The 21406-nt window shown below is 41.0% G+C and overlaps 1 protein-coding gene across 2 annotated transcripts in view; it reads right to left on the reverse strand.

Annotated features, from left to right (window-relative positions):
• Positions 1–21406, reverse strand: part of KCNQ3 (potassium voltage-gated channel subfamily Q member 3) — a 202474-nt gene that overhangs the window by 34174 nt on the left and 146894 nt on the right. For both annotated transcript variants that reach the window (XM_051609672.1, XM_051609671.1), the window contains exons 2-4: positions 3330–3420; positions 2523–2649; positions 577–749 (exon numbers count right to left, since the gene is read on the reverse strand). In XM_051609672.1, coding sequence (XP_051465632.1) covers positions 577–749; positions 2523–2649; positions 3330–3420 — 391 coding nt within the window. The remainder of the gene's footprint in view (positions 1–576; positions 750–2522; positions 2650–3329; positions 3421–21406) is intronic.

The raw sequence follows: 21406 nt of genomic DNA on the forward strand, positions 1-21406 counted from the left end.
TGAGACAGGATGTGTCTGACTATAGCATCAAGTTAGACTGAACAAAGACGATCTTAGAAATTTTGTCTGTCTGTTCACACTATGTGCATCTTTGTATTGCTTGACCCATGCTTCCAAGGAGAAATTATACCAGCAGCTCCTTCTGAAACCACATTTCTGCTAACCAGTCTCTTTCCATCCCTCCATAGTCCTGTTCCATCTGTTGATCAGACAAGCTGAGAAGCCACTACAAACATGTTGCATGTCTGTCAAAGATTTCAGTATGCTTCACCATTAAAGGGATGTCCCTGCTCTCATTCAGTGTAAAGGCAAAACTTCTGTTGCAATGAGTGTAAGAATGTGTGAGAATCAACACTCTCTCTTGTCACTTCTCAGCCCCGCTATTGAGTAGAGAGGGTAAAACAAGGGATAGAAATGGTTCAGAGAATGGAAGAGGGAATAAAGCTGAAATGACAAAAATATTGCTTGGGCTTCTACACATAATCCCATGGCAGTGCTGTACCTGTGCATCCCCTCTCTTTCACTTTAACGCCTCTCCCTCAAGGCCCAGCTAAGCCCTGCAAGCTCCTCACTTACTTTGCTATGTGCACAAATGGCCGATCCCAAAAGTTTCCATGTACCACCCCGCCTGTCCATTCGGAGCATCCGTAGGATCTGAAGGAAGCGAAGGCTTCTGAGAGATGTGGCCAGAACATTGCCCTGGTTCCCAACAGCAACCACTGGCACTGAAGCAATCAGCACAAAGATATCTGCAAAGAGAAAAGAACAAAGTCTGCCAAAAAAAGCAGCCCCATCACCTTCTTCTTAATCCCATCTGGTCGTGCTGCAAATTTCCCCAGGCACATTTTAAAGCTGCCTGAAAATGCTTTCTCTTGCCAATTAAACAGATATCTGCACCTGCCACACAGACAGCATCATGCACAGAACCCACAAGAAAGACTCATAATCTATTTACAGATTAATGCACTGGACTTGAGACGCTGTTTGAGCTCGCTCAAGTAAGCACAGAAACAGTGTCTGAATGCTGACAGGAAAAAACAACTTTAAATTCATCTGTCCCATGGGAACACCACAGTCCACAGGTCAGCAGGTAAGTTCAGGTTTTGATAGTGTATCTTGTATTTTGTTCTTTTAGCTGTGTTTTCCCATTAAAATTTCAAAGCCAGTTCTGTTTTTTTTTTAAGTGCTCAACAGGGCCAATGTGCTGATCAACTGAAGAGGTTTGAAATGCAAATCACATTGCTTCCTCTTCTTTTATTTCTTTTTATTTCCTTTCCTTCTTCCCTTCTCCATCCTACCCTCCACCCCCTTTTTGAGTTTATAAATATGTATATACCAGAAAAAAAGTGACACCAAAAGGCTTCATACATTCTGTGGGCACTCAGTCTTTGAATTACCTTCAGACTGTATTTCCATCCAAAAAAAAGTGACACTCTATGGATTTCAGTTTTATTCACTTTCAATCATTCTCAAAACAAGCTTGTGCTGGTGACAACCAAGAGATTATATTAATAAATCAAGTGGGATGTTTTCTGTTCTTTACTCAGATATGAATGAAGATTCATTCTTAGAAGTGAGATGACACTTCTGCAGTGAAGGCATGAGACAGCAGCAATCCCACTTGCTCACATCGTGCTCTGCTGCCTTCACAGTGCTATTAGAAGTATAAGAAGTATATATACAACAGCAGCACCCAAAGGAGCAGTACTAATATAAGACAGCACAGACACATGAAGAAAATTTGTTCCAATTTGTCTACCATTTAGACCCACAAGATGAACAAAGGGAGGGAGAGGGAAGGCAGAATGTATTCATAGAACTGCAGCACCACAGCTCCCCGGAGTGCTATGTGCTGTACAAATAAAGAGCAAAAACCTTGGCCAGAAGAGCATCAAAATGAATGAGGTACTCCTGGGAAAGAGGGAATAAAAGTGGATGTGCATGACAGGTGCTCAGGGCAGACTGAGATCCTAAATGTTGGTTAGTTGGTTTGTGGACAAGATGGGGCAATTCAAACATGAATAATTAGCGGGTTTATTATAGTTGTAGGCAACATCTTTGAAGCCTGAGAAATAACATGGGTAAAATCACGAAGATACTTGTTTGCAAATTCAGATCAACATTAAAAAAGCAAAACACAACATTTGAACATAAGAGAGAGCTGGAGAAGATGGCACAGTGTTGGGATCTGAAGTGGTTTGAAACTGAAGACAGATAGAGTATATTTTGGGATGAGCCTAAGAAAAAATGCAGTGGAACTCAGGACAAGAAAACTATATTAAAAAGAGGAGAAATATATTTTTTTTCCTCATTGATCAGACACCCAAGAATCTCTAGAATGAATTGTTATTGCTGGGTACTTCAAATCACTGCTCCAAATAGAACACAGCTACTAGTACAAAGGGCAGATCTGATTTCAGTGCTCTTTGCACTGACACTCACTGATTCTTGGAAGTCCCCTCAACACATCTTAGAGGAAACAGACGTAAAAGGTAAACCAGCAGTAAAGGGCATGTGCTTACCCAGCATGCACAAAGGCTTCCTGGCAAATTTGAGTCTCCCTCTCCATCCTTTGTAGCGACAGCAACACCCAGCAGCCCAGATTCTTAAGGCAAACTCCGCTCCAAAGATGAAAATGGCAAAAGTTTCCTGTATCAAAGAGATAAACTACATTGTCAGACTCATAACAAGTCTTGCAGTAATTCTGGACACAAGGATACAATTGGAGGAAACAGATGAGGTGCACATATTGGGGTATGTGTGTGTGAGAGAGGGGAAAAAAGTAAGGAGGAAAATACAGGTTGATGAAAGAGGCAAAGTAGGACTTAGCTGCTCTGCTGAAAGGATGTGTCCCTGCTGTTGGATAAAGGTGAAGTGCTTATCCTGCCTTGATGGAAGGGCACAGACATGAGTCCAATTCTGATGACATCCCTTGAAAGAGATGCTGGAATTGGTAGAATACTGTAGAATTATTAAAAATTTTTGAAAGATCAAAAAAAAAAAAAAAGAGTTTTCAAATGTGCTCAGGTCTGGTGTGGTCAATAGAAAATTTATTGATACTTCAATGGGAGAACTGTTCTAGGCAAATGCTGAAAAGCTATCACTTAAAAGTCTCAAGCTAGTGTTTTTCCACTCTCCTTACTTCCCTTTTACTTGGTGTTGAAAATGGACTGGGAATTCTCCACTATGTAAGTGTACAGCCACTGCTGCAGAACCAACAGAAGAAATCTTATTGCATGCAGAGCTGGGAACAAGATTCCATCACTCCTGATGGGGTTGATTTCAACTCAAGAACATTACCAGGGTCATGCAGCATCCAGTTTACTTACCAGCAAGAGGAGCCAGTCTCCTGAAACAGTTTCATACTCCTTGAAAGTTGTCAGGACAGCTAAGATCAAACAGCCCAAGACAATCAGAAACCTAGAAGGAAATAAGAGGAAAAACAACAGCATTGTCACTCCTCTCTGTATTTGCATTGGAGATTCAGTCTGCAAAAAACTGGGTGGAGACCTTCAGGGGATGGCTACTTCCCATTGGTGAGCAGTGAGGTGAGCTCTCATGAAGGTGAAGAGTTCTCCACCTGGACAGTGGGGTCTGGCAGTCAAGAAATCACGACAAGGTCCTAAATCAGAATGGTTCTAGGACAGGCATGCATTAATTAACTTACCTACATTAGTCAGAAAGAAATGGATGATACTGCATTTTGGGAAGGGATTGTATGGTATGACAGGGGACTGTAATGCTCTGGAGGTCTATTCCCAACTGATGTGCTGTGTACTTCACAAAATGGCACCGCAATTACAGTGGAATGAATCAATTTGGCATATCCTGAGACCTGAGAAACAGCAAACTCTTCAATGCAATGCAGCACCAAGACAAACCCTCTCTTGAAAACTGCACTGCATTTATATTTTCTTTCCCTTTCTGCACTCATTTCTATGCAGATGAAAAGATAAAGAGTTTTGAAACAGAAACAATACAGAGGGTAAAGTTCTGCTCTCCAATAAACACAGTGTGTGATAAACCACTGCCCCTGTGCTATTGTCAGTATATGAGGCTCCAGAACACAGAGATCTGACAGAAAATTTAACTCCCACTGCTGGTAAATCCAATTCAGTCCTGTCTGAAGTCGCACTGATCTGCTTTGTAGAACTATTCCCAGGTTCAAGCTATTCAAAATCTTTTATACATTAAGAGGTAAGAAAAATCAAGTCAGTCTCCTAAGTGATTACTACAAAGCAGAGTGGGGGAAGCTCATACTCTAGTACTTCATGTACCCAGATTATGGGCATTTTAACATGCTCCCAAAACCTGATCCACAGGAAGAGAGGGGCAGATGGTCATGGAAATACTTCAGACCTTAGTGAATAAATTGGAAGGACAGCTCCATAAAAGCTCTGGATCCCTTGCTTTCATAGCTAGGGTACATCAAAGAAATGATAGGCATCAGGTACTGAAATCTTCCAGGGAAAAAAGCTTGTTAAGAATCAAACTGTGTTGAGTGTGTACTACCTGTTTTGAATTTCAATCTGATACCTAAAGTGTAATTTCATTTCTTGCTGAATAAAACTCTACTTCATTTCACTGGGCAAAATAAGCACAGTTCACAGCCTGCAGTGTGTAGGCAGCAAGCAAGGACCACGGGGGAGGGTGCTCAGCTCAGAAACACGTGTCTTCTAACTTGTCTTGGGGTTTTGTTTCCCTCATGTATATGGAAACCTAAGGCCAGGGGAGCATGTTCTGAGAACTTGCAACATTTTTGCAGCTGGAGTAAAAGGAGAGAGGTGAGCTCCAGACAGCACCTGATGCCTTTTAGGAAGGAATTTCCTCCAGTTTCAACTGCCAGCTTCCATGCAAGGAACAGGCAACAGTTCAGAGGACTGGAACAGACTGCCCAGAGAGGTTGTGGAGTTTCCTTTCACTGGAGACATTCCAAACCCGCCTGGACATGTTCCTGTGTGATGTGCTCTGGGTGACTCTGCTCTGGCAGGGGGGTTGGACTAGATGATCTTTCGAGGTCCCTTCCAACCCCTAGGATTCTGTGATTCTGTGATTCTGTGATTCTGTGAACAGTGAAGCACTTCACAGCAAACCCTGAAGGATTCCTTTGCTGTGGCTTTCCTAGCATTAGCTAATCAGACTGAAGCTCCCTATGCCAAGAAAATTTCAGGTCAGCCATTCAGAGTAGGATTACAATAGAATCAAATGGTTTTGCTCATGCTAAATAATTCTGGTTTTCTTTGACAAGTTTGACCTTCTCCCAGTCACCAGCCATGCTCCATAGAAAGGGTTATGTGGTTGGTAGGAACGGGCTTTTGGTTCCAGAATTTGTCTTTTACCATCTAAGCATTATGACCACACTCTTGCTGCTCTATGCATTCGACAGTTAGCAATTCTGTGACGTTCCTGCCATGTCCTCAAGCCTGATTTGTCACACATACCTTGCTGTCCCCACCTTGCAATTATGAAGCCAGCGAGCCACTGGCTTCTCAAGACCCACAATCCAGCTACCCTGCATGTCTAATGAGCAAACTGATGAGAACCCGAGCCAGACAACATGATTCCTTCCATTAGCTATAAACCACCTATGAACTATTACAGTGGTACCTTCACTAATTTTCCCTTTAAAGCACTGAGGTACTGATACTTTATGCTTTCCATTACAGCAATTTCTTTATACCATGTGAAAATTTGGTCACCCATCAACTCACAAGTATCATTTAAATGATTTAATGAAAGGCAAAACACCTTGGAAACAGTCCTAGGAAATTACATCATCAGCTCCTTAAACTAAAGGTGTAAATTTACAGCATCATTCATCAGACCAGCACTGTCAATTAAAGATGATGTACCGATTTTTGCATAAGAGGAAGAGAAGTCAGTAGCGAAATCGTCATCTTTTGCTTAAAACTGCCTGCGGTTTTACCACTAGAGGGTACCGGTGCTCCATAGAGCACGGGGATAGAGCTCTCATTGCTGCATTTTTTCCCAGTGAAACGAATTCAATGCAGGTGATGTTCAGGTGATCGCACCCACGTATTTGATGTGCAAGAAAAGGAGTCTCACAGAGATGGAAAAGCTATTCCTTGCTCCTTAAAAAACCCTACAAATGTTGGCATTAAAGGACAAGAGGTGCTGCTTGCCCCATCGCTCTGTGCAGCACAGCCCATGCTGCAAATCCCACTGCTCCAAGCAAGAGCCCACCCATGGAAGCAATGGATCACGTAGGACATAATACCAGTAAAAACAAGGTGGGAGGGTGAGACTGCAGATCACAAGTCACCATCAATAATTTTGAGGGTGAATCCCAGCAGGGGACGTGGTCTGATACCCCAGTTGCACAAAGTATGTGAATGCAGCCCAGAAGAGTGTCTCAGAGGTGCAACTGCTGAGCAGGAACTGCAGTCTCAAAAACCATAGAGCCCTCAAAGCCAGACTTCTGTTCCTTCTTACAGTACTCTGGGCTGTGCAGGGATGAAAAGCCTGCATTGGGACACAACTGTAATCCATCCTGGAAGGGTCAGCTATTTACCACCCCATTTCTGAAGGATAAACACTGATTGCAAGTTAATCAAATCACATCTCAGCAATCCTCCCTTAGCACCTGAAATGTTGTCTGTGTTCAGAGCACTTCATGAATGTTAATCTCTACTGATGTTACGCAACCCACTGATTTCCCTGAAGCCTCTTCTGTTTTAGATCCTGGTGTTCATGAAGCCTGCAAGTCTTCTTGTGTCCTCTTTCTATGGAAGATGTTACAGAGATGTCATGTTTTTTTACATCAATCTCCCTTGCTCAACAAAGATGACAAAGAGGTACATCTTCACCTTGCTGCTTATGACCATATTGTGAGCTTTTAAACTTAAATAGACTCTGACTTGCTTAATAGTTGTTGAATCTGTATTGTCCTATGGCAACAGGACGATGGCTGAGTCTATATTGTCTAAGTCCAGTAGTTGAGACCAACTGTACAATCCTAAGAGGCTCATTGCAGGGAAAGAAACTGCTGAAATCACAGGAGATGAGCAGAAGAGAGGCTAACATTGACCTGGAGAATCCAGGGGCAGAGAGGGACAAAGTCTCAAATGTACTCATAGTTACAACAATACTACCCACGAGAAAGAGAGCACCAAGGGTGAGAAAAAAGAAATGAAGTAAAAGTCAAGGTTTAGTATAGAAATTTTAGTCTTATTAAGCCTAAGCTTCCTATTAAACAGTGTTTCAACAGATGGCAGTCCAGACTTCAAGACTGTAAATCAGCCACAGAAGGACTGGAATTCGGTTCTTTAGTTTTTCAGAATAATCCTTGTTATAATTTTACATCATTTTACAGCCCATCAGGTGGAAACTCTTTGCTGTGTTCTGCCTAAAATCCTGATGAGTTTGTTATAAGTTCCAGATGACCAAATGGCACTGCTCTTTAGCCACTGTCACAACAAAATGCTGTTCTAGTAAATAAATGTTCTTGTTATTAGAAATCATGTGTTTAACACTCATATTTTTCAAATCTTATTATTTTGGTGTATTAAGACAGTATTCCAAAAACAAGGCATATTTTTTCCAGTAAAAAAGAAGTAATTTATGACTATGTTAGACCATGAACCTAATGTTTCTTGGATGAACATCACAGGCTGCTTCGTTTGATAAATTTTGACTTCTTTTACTATTTCACGTACTTTGAGATTTTACCATATATCTGCTCTCATTTGAAGTCAATATAGTGCAGATACATCTGAGAACTTATCTATTTTTTCCATAGGTGCTCATCATGTATCCTGTTCACTAACTCTTCAAAATTTTACAAGCAGATCACATAGCATTTTGCCTATAACTTATTTAAAAAATAGAGCAGTCCTTTTGAAGCTGTCATGAGGACTAGAAACATCATAGGCAGGCCAAACTGTATTTGCATCTGGGCTTATTTTGTCAAATTTTTGTGCTGTGTGACATGATTTTATGTCTCAAGTACTCTTAGAGTTAATAGAGAGAAGCAGGTGTTTCTAGTGTACAATTCATGTTGTTCTGACCAGCTCAAGCTGGTCAGAAGCACCTACAGAGACATTTTCTTCTCTATACCTGTAAGGAAAGACTCTAGTGACTAGCTCCTATGGAGGGGCTTGTCACATAAATCAGCCGAATGCCATCCCTTACATTCAGCCCTTGTTAGGATATAACTACAAACACCACCTTTTAATAATATTAAATATTTTTACTCCCGAAAGAATTAGCCTAACATCTGTATCAGTCCACTTCTTACATGACCAGGTTTCTCTGAAAGCCTAGAATGGTTTGGGTTGGAAGGGAGCTTAAAGATCATCTAGATTCAACCCCCTGCCATGGGCAGGAACACCTCCCACTAGACCAGGTTGCTCAAAGCCTCATCCAACCTGGCTTTGAACACTTCCAGAGAGCAGTCATCCACAGCTTCCTTGGGTAACCTTTTCCAGTGTTTCATGACCCTCACACCAAAGAATTTCTTCCCAATGTCTAACCTAAATCTCCCCTCTTCCAGTTTTAATCCATTACCCTTTGTCCTCTCACTACAAGCCCTTGCAAAAAGTCCCTCTCCAGCTGTTCTGCAGGCCCCCTTCAGATACTGGAAGGCTACTATGAGGTTGGTCTTTGGAGGCTCCCCTGGCTGTAAATTTAGTTATGACATCTGCATGTGGTCAAGGATCCTACTTGCAAAATAATAATTCAGGTTCTGGGCAGGAAAGCCTCTTGAACAGTAAGAAATCCCCACCAATGCAACACTGCATTGACTTGTATTTGCTTTCATATCTTCAATGCAACTTCTTGCAAGCCATTGGAATTTCCTCTGTCTCCAAATGTTTGTACGAATCTGAGATTTTTCTGGTTTTTTTCCATTTCGTCCTTTCTTGTTTTCCCTTAAAACTTTTGTTCTAGTTTCACTCTGTTTTGCCACCTGGTAAATGCTAATGGAATTCTCTGAGATTATATTAGGAAAATCTGGCAGTGTTTTGTTCAGCTTTCGGTTTATGCTTCCCAATGCAATATGGTCCTAAAACCATGATTCCCACACGCTTTCCCAAATTTCATGTAGGAACAACCTTATTTTCTTCAACTACTGGCTTTTATCCAAAAGGATTAAAAATGTATCTTTTCTCACAGTTGCTCTGTATTCCTACTCACCATCTTTTTCTCAGCATCCAAACTTCAGTTTTCACAGAACATCTGCAGTACCTTGTATCAATCATTTCATGGTTGCTAATGAGAGGCTTGAGTTGGGATTTTAAACTTTAAAACATGACACTTCCAATTATTTGAGAACAGCTCTTCAGAGAGAAGGGAATGAATGCTTGATTTTCACAGAGTTGGGAATACTCACTGTTCAATATTTAGATTCTTGCATCTCTGCTATTCCAAGCTACAGAGTAGTTCCTCTTATAGAGACCAGTACTGAGGTAGGGGTGACAGGAAAAATCAAAATAACATTGTGAAGCTACAAATGTGTGCTATGCAGAGGGGTATGGGGAAGTGCACTGAGAAACCCAGTGGAGATCCTGGAGAAGGAAGGAAAAAGCAGCAAGTGCTTCAAGTAGCGATTGTTCAAAGGTTCCTCTTTCTCTGCGTCCACAGATTCCACTGAGTACACACACACATCCACAGCTCCATCCAAGAGTCCCTGGCCCAAGACCATTATACAGCAAGGATAAGGTAGAAAAGCCGTGCTCAGTAAGATGAACTGCACTCTTGCTCTGCTGCAATGGCAGAGTCAAAGCAAGATGCTCCATGCTGGAAGAAACTCTAGGAAGTTAGATTCTCAGAAGTTCCCAATGTCATTGACATCCCAGCCAACCTTGCAGGTGATGCAGTGGTTGCCCAGACTGACACTAGTCCATTGGTGACAGAAGAGAGACCCATGGTCCCTCTCATAATAGGAAGTTGAGCCAGAAAACCCTCAATGCATGCTAATGACAGATTTTTAATGGCCTTGAGTTCTCATTGGCAGGAATTCTTCTGGATGGGCTTCACTGTTGTTTCCGTAAGTTTAGAAAGCTTTTAAAAAGCAAGATCTGGGAGAGGAAATCTATGCTACACAGCAAAGCATTTGAGGTGCAAAAGAACAGTTTTCAAATCAGACTGTTCCTCTCTCCTGTCCTCCACATCCAAGCCAGGAGTCTGGTTAAGCTGCCTCCTCTTGTTGCTTTTTCTACAGGTCCACTCCTAAAATCTTTTTGCTTCAGTGCCCCGTGTACCACTGTTGCCCAGAGCACTATGTTTCCCTGTCTGATTTTTCTCAGTTTGGAAGAGAGGAGTGATCCACCAAGACCCCACTTCCATCTTGTCTCTGAGACAAGTTTTAAAGATGCTCTGAAAGGCCTAGGTTACAAGAAGAGACCTAGACATCTTGTCACATGGGTTACTGGGGGACAGATTGCAGAAGTAAAGTAGAGGCAATGACAGCATTACCTGCCAAGGAGTTAGATGTCTCCTATTATCTTGTAGCTTGAGTAAAGATGGGAAAGCATCTGTTACAACTGAATATTCTGAGTGGCTTTAAATTTTATTTTTATTTAAGTGAATGACATTGGACTGAACTATTGTTTGAGGCTCTTATCTGCCATGACTGGGATGCCTGTCCATGGGCTTATCTCTGGCTGGCAGCATGCTGCTAATTGAGTTGAAACACAGACTATGAAACACGGTGGACCACGCAGCACAGCAAAGCAGGAACAGCACAGAGCCAAACTGCATTACCCAGCAGCCCCAGCTGCAATAACCACAAATGAGCTTCAGAAATGCATCTAAAAAGACCTTCTCCAAAGGACATTAAAAAATTTGTGTGAAGCTAAAGGTAAACTTTAAGATTCACACATTGGTTTCTGCTAAATGTTATGAAATACAAGTGTAGGACATCTGAATGTCAGCCTGTAATTCAGCTGTCAAGTTCCCAGCCTTCATCAAACCCTGTCAAGAAGTAAAATGCATTTAGAGTAAGTAAAGAACATAAGATCATTAATCATCCATGTCAATATGTCAACATCCTGAGTAGGAATTTCTAATAAGGTAACTTTTTAAGATTCACCAACACTGTTGTGTCCAGACAGATGAAAGATCAAGCAGTTCACTTCACAACATAACAAAATCTCAGTGATACCCAAGAATTAGGATGTCTCACACAGACGTGTGCTGATCTTCCCACAAAAACTTTCCATTTCTTTAGAAAGGAGAAGAGAAAGGTGTTATGTCATCTGAATGGATTTTTTTTGAAACTCCAAAGAATACAAAAGGAAGAAAATCTTCCAAATCCATTGCCATGTTTTTTGCCTCGACTGAACACGCTGTTGTTATTTTCTACCTTCCCATTTGAAATCAATTAAGATCAAAAAACTATAGGGAGAGGAAAAATCCTAAACAAGGAAAAAAACCCAGTCCAACAGCCAACCCACCCTTTCCTCCATCTGACTAAATCCCTTTTCTCACAGACACTCATATCAAATATATTAGGTCCTCCAAAGATGATATAGCTGAAATTGAACTTCTAGTATGAGGAAGACAGCAGTGTCCAGAAATAGCCTCTGTAGTCTCTAATAAAAAGTTTCTAGGTAGGGAAGTGATAATATATAATTCTTACAGTGAACTGGAATGAGAATCTTTACTCTTTAACCAGATCTTTGACTAATTTGAGAGTTTTGACAGTTGGGATTTTTCTTCTATTTTTGACTCTAAATTGCAAGAGAACAATCCAAATACTTTCTTAAACAATACTTTCTTAAACAATCCAAATACTTCCAACCTAATATAACACTTTCAGACAGGTGGGATTGCCAAGTGAAAAAAAAAAAAATCCTATTTGGGTTGTATCTTCTTTGTCTGTGCCATCTCAAACTCTATCACTTACCTTTATGTGTGAGCATGAGCACTTTATGCAATGATCTCAGTTTTCACGTGGAGAGGGACATTCAGAAAAAAACCAAAACAACCACATGATGCCATTCCCAAGGGACATTTTGTGTGGTCAAAGACTTGCAACTGTTTAAAGAAAAGGTGCACAGCTACACACAACCTGTACCCCACAGGAACATGACCAGCACACTCCAGGTCCAGGTAACAGTTTAGTGGCTTTTCCACTGTGAGCAATGAAGGAAGTCCTGATAATGCAGCTCCAGTGGAACCAGATAAATGGTTCAATCCTTGCAGATTGAGTGGGATCTCTGGATTATCAGAGATAATCATTATTACTTCAAGTGCCTCTTCCTGAATTTTCTGGCACTAACTCCACTGAGAGCTCTACCACTTTGCACCTGAGATGGTCACAATTTTGGCTGTTACACAGGACACTAGACTGAAGACTCTTCCAGTTAAAAGCATGAAGTATGGCAGGGAGAGATTTTTTTCACATACTGATAAATGACAGCCTACACTTGGAAAATTAGACAAAGGTCTCAGATCCTTTGACCAATCCAGCTCTTTTTTTTGTTGTTGTGTTTGTTTGTTTGTTTGGGTTTTGTTGTTTGTTTTGTTGTTTTGTGTTGTTTTTTTTTAATTCAGCAGGTTTTGTTTAACTTCTTCTATTTTTTATATAAGAGAAGAGTGCAGAGTCATCCCTGCATCTTACTCTGTGTGACAACACTGCACATCAGTTTACCTCAACGAACTGGTCTGTAGCTTAGGACCCAGTTGCAAATCCAGTGGTGCTGCAAAATAAGCTCATATCAATCCACCATTAGGAAAGGATTTCTTATTAGGCAGAATGTAAAGCAGATGAGCTGCTCTCACTTTATTCAGAGAGAGAAAAGAGAAGAAGAAACAATCTCTGCTAAAAGATGCAAGGGCTAAGCTCATGTTGGAGCAGCTGTTGATCAAAAGACCAGCAGTGCAGTAGAGGAATGTTTTTTCTTGGGATACACAATTAAAATAAAATAAAATAAAATACTATGTTAATAGACAGACCAAAAGTCCCTGCAAATTAAACCAGACTGAGTCCAGTTTGACTTGATGTTGTTCTATAAACCTTTTCTTACATCAGAATTTAAATTTTTCCTTCATGCTCCATAGATAAGCAGGCTGTAGTTGGGCATTGGTGATCAGTCAGTCAACGAGACTTCCCAGCTCTGTCCCATTGCCTGGAACCCATAAGATGGCATAAACTGGAGGCCAGGGGAAGACCACAGAGTGCTGAAAGCAGGATATTCCTGAATATCTCTTTCTACATAAGAACTGGGCATGTCTCAGAGGATTTAGATTATCACAGAATCACAGAATCTTAGGGGTTGGAAGGGACCTTGAAAGATCACCTAGTCCAACCCCCCTGCCAGAGCAGGGTCACCCAGAGCACATCACACAGGAACTTGTCCAGGCAGGTTTTGAATGTCTCCAGTGAAGGAGACTACACAACCTCTCTGGGCAGCCTGTTCCAGTGTCCAGTTATCTTAGATATCACATGAAAATAGTAATTTTTAAACATATCAATGTAGGGGTCTTATCTCTGTCAGAATCCCACCCAAGGGATGGGCTTTTATCAGATAATGATAATTACTGGCAGTATGTCAATCACTTTGATTCAGCAAAGGTGCTTTCAGAGGCTGTCTCATGTGGTATTTTATAGGATCTGCAACTCTACAGGAAAGAGCATTGAAGGGTCTGCAACTCCCAGTAGGCTGCAGACCCGAGGTGGTAACACAACCATTAAGGCCAGCACAGGAACAGATAAGCATGTAGCACAGATAAGTTATATGTGCTCCTTTTTCACCTCCAATTCACATTCATTAGTAAATTATGAGTCATGTAAGAATAGCAAATGAATCACATCCTCCTTGAAGGTGAACTTTGCATAAGCTCTGTAACGGTCATTGTATCCTCAAAACTATGATTTACACAACTAAACAACAGCATTTGTACCAATGTAAATTTGATGCTGTTTTAAAGTATTTCTGCTGTTTTGCATTACCAAAAGCAATTAATCAGCATTCAAAATTCAGAATGATCACCTGTAAACATGTGATATTTCATTTGAAGTCTGAAGTTGAGGTCTTTGGAGGAGGTTATCAGCCTTTTCCAGACCTGTCCAATTTTATTCTTAAAGTGTTTCACCACCACCTGCAACAATGATTCTCAACACAATGTACAATGGCCCTTTTGCTCAACTGGCTCATTAAGACCTCAGATTATATTATCCCTGTTTAACCTGACAGTTTCAAGCAAAGACAATTCTATCCAACCTTCAGGAAAAAAATGGCAATGTGGAAGTGAATATTTTTATTTGTTTTTCTTTGAAGAAAGAGCTCTGTTTAGTTGAGTAAGTAATTTGAGATGACACAGAATTCAGCATACATCAGTACATTTAGAAAAATAAAACCAATTTGCAGTAATGAGAAGTTATGGACACAGAATACAATCTAGCAAAGCAGGTGTGTACTAAGAAGCTCTGTTGGGATTCAAAGGATTTTCAGAGGATATGAATCTTTAGTTCCCTTCCAAATGGAGCAGCTGGTTTTACTGAAGGGATGTCCTCTGTTACAGATGGACACGTTTGGGCACAGTGGGACACAGCTTTGACATAACTTTCCTATTCTTATTCAACATCCATGTGAACGGGAATTCCTGTTCCTGATTTGAGTTTTGCCACCTTCTTCTGTTGTGGCATTAATGCAGAAAGGTGAAGGAATCTCAATGTTATAAAGAATCTGTTATACAGAGGAGAGTTAAATCCATTTTCAGGTATAACATGACAGATCTGATAAGCCAGACAGCCAATTAAGCTCATTCATTGAGCTGAACTGCCCTCAGAGCTCAAAGGACTAAACTGACTGGATTAGTGGGGCAGCAGATACTTAACACGCTCACACAGATATTTGGATGCCTGAAGTGAATTTCTGAATCATATAAGTGAATCCTATAAGTGAACAAAACTAGAAAGTTAGGAGCAGAAAGCAACAATGCTGATGCTGTGCTCACAGCCTGCAGTGCCTCCGCCAGTTCAGAATACTGGGATTATGGGAAAGGTTTGCAGGAGAGTTGCACAACTTCTTCTTTTTGCTGGGTCTAAAACAATACTGCAGTAAAACTAAGAGTGTTGCATAGGCATGAATGTCAGACCTGAGCTATTTTATTGACTGTGGTGGTTGATAAAGACATCTGAAATGTGTGGAAAGTTAGATTTTCTCCCTCCACAATACCACCAGGACATGGATAAGTCATTTGTGAGCAAGTATTAGGTAGTAACTTTTTCCTGGGTGAAAGATGTACTGCATGAATCAGATGATCTCTCCAGTATTTCAATGCTTTGATTAAATAGATATATTAGCCTTGGCTATCTACAGCATGGCCTGTACATTTGTAGCTGATATAGCACAGCTTGAAGTTGTCCTCAACACGGATTAATTATTTTGGTCACAGACTCTTAACTGTTCCAGCAATGTTACAATGACTTTTGAGTAGTCCTGAGCAAGGTGCTCACATCCGATTGTACATTGATTTTTTTCCATTGCTTATCACCAGCAGAAGTCCTACAAAGGCTCAAAAGTCTGGTCTATACTCAAAACAGTCAACTTTTTTTAAACAGAAAATTAAGGAGCAGAGCCAGATTGCTCTTCCAGCTCCCCTTTATTTCCTTTTTTTTTTTTTTTTTTTTTTTTTTCCAAGGGACTAATTCAAAGTGTCTTTACATAAATGAGAGCTTTACTCTTTTGGCACTTAAGAGTTCTGCCTGCATTTTGATTCAGTAAAAGTTAGGCCAGATGTTTGCGAAATACAGGCTGGGATTCACCTCATCTTATAGCAAACATTGACAGTCTAAGTGTCTGCATCTCAGTGTGCCTGCCTCACTTTAAAGCACTGGGGAAAACTGGAGACCTTAAAAGCATGATTCATCTGCTCTATTTTAGGTATCTACTTTAGGAGATGAACTATGTATTAGAAGTGCCTACTTCTCCAACTGAAAAAAAGAGCCCCAGGTGACTAGGTCAGATGAATCTCACTTTTGGCGTCAGATAACAAGCCATGAATCAAACCTAACAGCCTCTTGCAGTGTTGGGAAGGATAAAAAAGAAGTAAAAGGGAAGAAAGCTTTCCACTGGGTGACAGGACACAAATGTCTAAATATGATCTTTAACAATAGGAACAAAAAGAGTTGCATTTTCTTACTAAGTCTTAGCAGTGAAATTACACGTAACACCTTTGACACTCAAATATTTGCCAAATGGAATATTGAAACATCATGAAATGAAGCCAAAATTGATAATAAGATGTTCTTAGAAATACTCCCCCCTCCATTTTTACCCTTGAGGGTGCATGCATTCTAGTGTTTTTCCACAGCAAAGACAGCTATTAAGGTAATAATTTCTCAAGAAGAAAAGCTTAGTTTCTCCTATGAAGATAATGCTGCAGAGAAAAGTTAATGAAACCAAGTATGGCAGTCCCACCTCACCCCATAAAATGATGAGACCTTATAACTATTAGTTTTCAGCTTATTTGAATTCTGAGGGTGCTGTGGTGAATCTGATGATAAAGTTAATTAAGTATAAGAACAAAATTTGAAATGTTTTCATGGTGAGTACTTCACATTAAATTATTAGCACTATTTCAGTCATTGTGACATTTTAAAAATAAGTGTTTATACTCATGTTTATACTCAGCTCGCTTGTAAGGTTATGAGATGCATCTCAGGGTGCCCACTTTAGGTGTATGCTAAACAACTGGAATGCAGCTATAGATTTTGTTTATGTAACACAAATGATTCAACACGACAGTAATAGAAAGCAGGCAATTAAGCTCTGTACACACCATTACTGGAGTTTTGGGCAGGCTAGGAAATATTTCATGCTTTAGACTCTTAAAAGGAATTTGTGCTCCTTCCTCCAGAATGGATCACTGTGTTCTTCCCTTCACAGGACAGAAGGATAGAAAAGCTTATGAAATCTTTCAAATCTAAGTATTTTCTTTTGCCAGGAATTTTGAATCATTCTGCTTATACAAGACGTGCCACACTGCACAAAAGCAGGAACAGCTTTTCCCTTGGACCTGGACAGCAGAAGTTAATAATCCAGCTGACATCTTGCACATTCAGTTGCATCTTTATACTTTAAGTCACTAACCTTAAACTCACATCAGGTTTACTTTTTCTGTCATTTTTTAATATGTGGAAATTCATTATGCTGGAAGATACTGACATATATATATTTTTTTCTCAGTTCCTGAAAGTTGGTTGGGTTTATTTGTTCTTTTGTTTTCCATTTATTTCTAGCACAGCATTTATTAGTTCCTTAGTTTACAGAGCAGGAGGAAATTGCACATCTGTCTATTCATCCTTTATTACAGCATTAACCTTTCCATTATCAGCCCAAAAGCAGGGCTTATATTGCAGGCATCAGCTCCAGCAATGACTTCATAGGCTGACTTAGTAGCAATCCCTATCAGTCAATTGATGTCCAACAGACCCAACCTTCATCAGAGAGTTGATAAAAGAAGAAACAAGAAGCAACAGCTAAGAACAGATTGAATTCAGGGGCTATTGGCTTCTCTCCACTCACTTTCAGGGTCCAGCAACTTAAATAGATTGAGCTCACACCAACAATTGCTTCAGCTAATGTTCCTAATTTATAAGACATCACTGCATCAGGACAGAAACTTTTTGCATGCATGAGTTTCCTTTATTCCTCACTTCCCACTAGGAACAAATTAAGCATAGATATATTTTCTAGGATTTGCACATATAAAGTCCAGATCATATTTTATTTCACAAGTATAGAGGTTAGAACCTTTTGGGAGCTACCAGCTCTCACATCTTACGGACCTTTTAGAGTCAACATGCATTGACATGGTGTTCATGCTTATGACTGCTGTGTTGGATTTGTGTGGCAAGGTTTTGGTAGCAGAGCGGGCTACTGGGGTAGCTTCTGTGAGAAGCTGCCAGAAGCTTCCCCCATGTCCAATAGAGCCAATGTCAGCTGGCTCCAAGGCAGACCCACTGCTGGCCAAGGCCGAGCCCATCAGTGATGGAGGTAGCACCTCTGGGATAGCATACTTAAGAAAGGGAAAAAACTGTTGTGCAACGGCAGCCAGAGGAGAGAAGTGAGAATATGTAACAGAAACAACTTGGCAGACACCAAGGTCAGTGAAGAAAGAGGGGGAGAAGGTGCTCCAGGTGCTCGAGAAGAGATTCCTCTGCAGCCAGTGGTGAAGAGTATGTTGAGGAAGGTTGTCCCCCTGCAAGCCATGGAGGTTAATGGTGCAGCAGACATCCACCTGCAGCCCATGGAGAACCTCACACCATAGAGGCTGTGGATGCCCAAAGGAATTTGTGGCCTCATGGAGAGGATCCCATACTGGAGCAGGTTTTCTGGAAGTATATGACCCATTGGGGGACCCACACTGGAGCAATCTGTTCCTGAAGGACTGCACATCATGGAAGAGACCCATGCTGGAGAAGGTTGTGAAGAACTGCACCCCATGGGAGGAACTCACCTTGGAGAAGTTTGTGTAGAACTGTCTCCCATGGGAGGGACCCCATGCTGGAGCAGTGGAAGAGTGTGAGGAGGAAACAGCAGCAGAGACAATGTGTGATGAACTGACTGCAACCCCCATTCCACAACCACTTGCACCACTCAGAGGGAGGAGGTAGAGAAATCAGGAGTGAAGTTGAGCCCAGGAAGAAGGGAGAGGTGGGGATTAGATGTTTTAAGATTTGGTTTTATTTCTCATTACCCTAATCTGATTCGATTAGTAACAAATTAAATCGACTTCCCCAAGTCGAGTCTGTTTTGCTCATAACAGCAATTGCAGAATGACCTCCCTGTCCCTATCTTGACCCATGAGCTTTTCATTATATCTTCTCTCCCTTGTCCAGCTGAGGGGGGAGTGATAGAGCAGCTTGGTGGTCGCCTGGGATCTAGTCAAGGTCAACCCATCACACCGGCTTACTCTCATTAGTCTACTCCATCTGCAAGATGATTTTGGTCTCCTCCACAACATGCACTAGCTTGCTTGCTTGGAGAGGAAACTTTAAATGGAGGAAAAGGAGATAATCTCTCAAATCCTATGGGCTATTTGGTGGACTGCAGTGCCTCATGGCCTCTACAGTGAGGACAAAATTAACGGGTTAATGCCGAAGTTTCTTGGCTGAGAAAGCTGAATGACCACTTGAGCACCGTAAGAGAGGATAGAGAACACCTCAGTGATCAAATGAGATGGCATGAGTTCAGCTTGTGGCACTCCAGCTACCACTATTCAGGAGAATGAACACTAAATGAAAGGGTATGACAAATTTATCCTGACTTAATTGTTTCTCTCCTGTTGCTCCAGGTTAGCACTCCTACTCTCAAGGATATTTCAACTAGAGAAGAACAGTTACTCAAGTTTTTAGGAGAATTTATCATTCCTTGGTGCCCAGTGGCATCCAAGAAAACTTGAAATATCAACCTGGATAGCCTTAGACAGATTCATAGAATCATACACTCATAGAACCATAGAATGGTTTGGGTTGGAAGGGATCTTTAAAAGGCATCCAACCCCCCTGCAATGAGCATCTTCAAGTAGACCAGGTTGCTCAGAGCCCTGTCCAACCTGACCTTGAATATTTCCAGGCATGGGGCATCTGCCACCTCTCTGGGCAACCTGTTCCATTGTTTCACCACCCTTAAAATAAAAATGTCTTCCTTACATTTACTCTGAATCTACTCTCTTTTTGTTTTAAACTGTTACTTCTCGTCATATTGTCACAGTCCCTACTAAAAGGTCTGTCTCCATTTTTGTGGCCCTCCTTGGACTTGCTCCAGCAGGTTCCTGTCTTTCTTGTACCTAGGACCCCAGAGCTGGACACACCACTGCAGGTGGGGCTCACCAGAGGGGAGAAGAGGGGCTTGCTCACCATGCTTCTTCTGATGGAGCCCAGGATATGGTTGGCTATCTGGGCTGGGAGCACACATTGCCAGTTCCAGACAAGTCTTTCATCAACCTTCATTTTTCCCTGCCCTAAGCCCTGTAGGCTGGACCTTGGCACTTTGGCAGTAGAAAATTCTGGATCTCATTTGAGTTTAGGCCATGTGAATCTGTTTCCCAGTCTCCCCTATGCACCACAAATTTCCATGGAAATCACTGCAGGTCTTTTGCTCTTTCTACAATGGGGTTTCAATCCAGATAAGTAATAAAAATAATAAAAATTATCTCTGATTCCAGAGAACATGGTTCTGTGTATACAGCCTTACAACCTTACCTTAAACTGCAGAACAAATAGCAAACCATGTTCTTACTAATACTTTTCAGTACCTCTAACTTACCTGTAGGATGTTGTAGTATTAAATGTTAGCATTAATAAAGCTAGCTAGGTTATTAAGGCAAATGTAACTGAAGTAGAATGGGTTATTTTTCCATGCTGAGAACCAATTAATTAGTGCAATGAATTACCTGGCAGCACAAAGTCCTGTGCTGTCACAGTTAATCTGTTTCTATTATCATTGTAGCCTGGTTAAAGCTAGCTCAGGTACTTCTAAATCCCACAGAAACCTATTCCATAGTCTTTTTCTTTTTCTTTTCTTTTCTTTTCTTTTCTTTTCTTTTCTTTTCTTTTCTTTTCTTTTCTTTTCTTTCCTTTCCTTTTCTTTTCTTTTTGTTTGTTTGGGTGTTCGTGGGTTTTTTTTGTTTGTTTCTCTAAATGCAGTATATATAGAAAAGTCACCATTTAAGGAAAATAAAGACAGCTTCAACAGAAGTGTCATAAAATCCAGGAAGTCATTAATGCACAGGATGACACACTTTGTGTATCTTCCTTCCACAGTCCAAGTTAAGGCAAGCACCAGATTTGGCATAAGGAAGAGATGTATCTTCATGTCACTCTGGCACTAACTATTGGCTTCAGCCTGGGTATTTTCTTTCCTTTTCCCTGGAACATAAGGCATTGCCCATTTCTTAGGCTTATCTGAGAATTTTGCTATAGCAGGAAGTTATTACAGTCTCACTCTTCCTCATGTACATAATAGTTGAGATACTTGGTTTTTATTATAGGCATTTTTAATTTTTTTTAATGCTTCAGGCTCATCATAGAGGTGAAATTGTCATTTTTCTGGTGAATGCAGTGCTTAAACTGATAGTGTCTAAAATTACCTAAAGAAAACACCCAATTTTCTGTGGCTGCATGTGACTGAAGTTGTTGGCCTTTTGTAGCTTTTTCCAAATGAAACAGAGGACCTCATCTTCATAGTGAGGAGCCTGACCCCTCCACCACAGAGGTGCAGGAGGGGTTGTACCTGCAGCATATGCAGCACACAGGCCATTGAAATGAACCCAGGAAGATACAGATCTGTCTCTTTATCTCACCTTCCTAACACCACCACCCACACTTTCACTGACCTAGGTCTTCTCCCTGGTTCCCAGAAAAGTGGTAAGAAGCAGACGTGGGAGCACAGGGTGTAAAACAAAAGGTACTAAAAAAAGGAAGCAGACATCA

Source organism: Apus apus, chromosome 2, assembly GCF_020740795.1.
Source record: "Apus apus isolate bApuApu2 chromosome 2, bApuApu2.pri.cur, whole genome shotgun sequence".
Taxonomy (NCBI): domain Eukaryota; kingdom Metazoa; phylum Chordata; class Aves; order Apodiformes; family Apodidae; genus Apus; species Apus apus.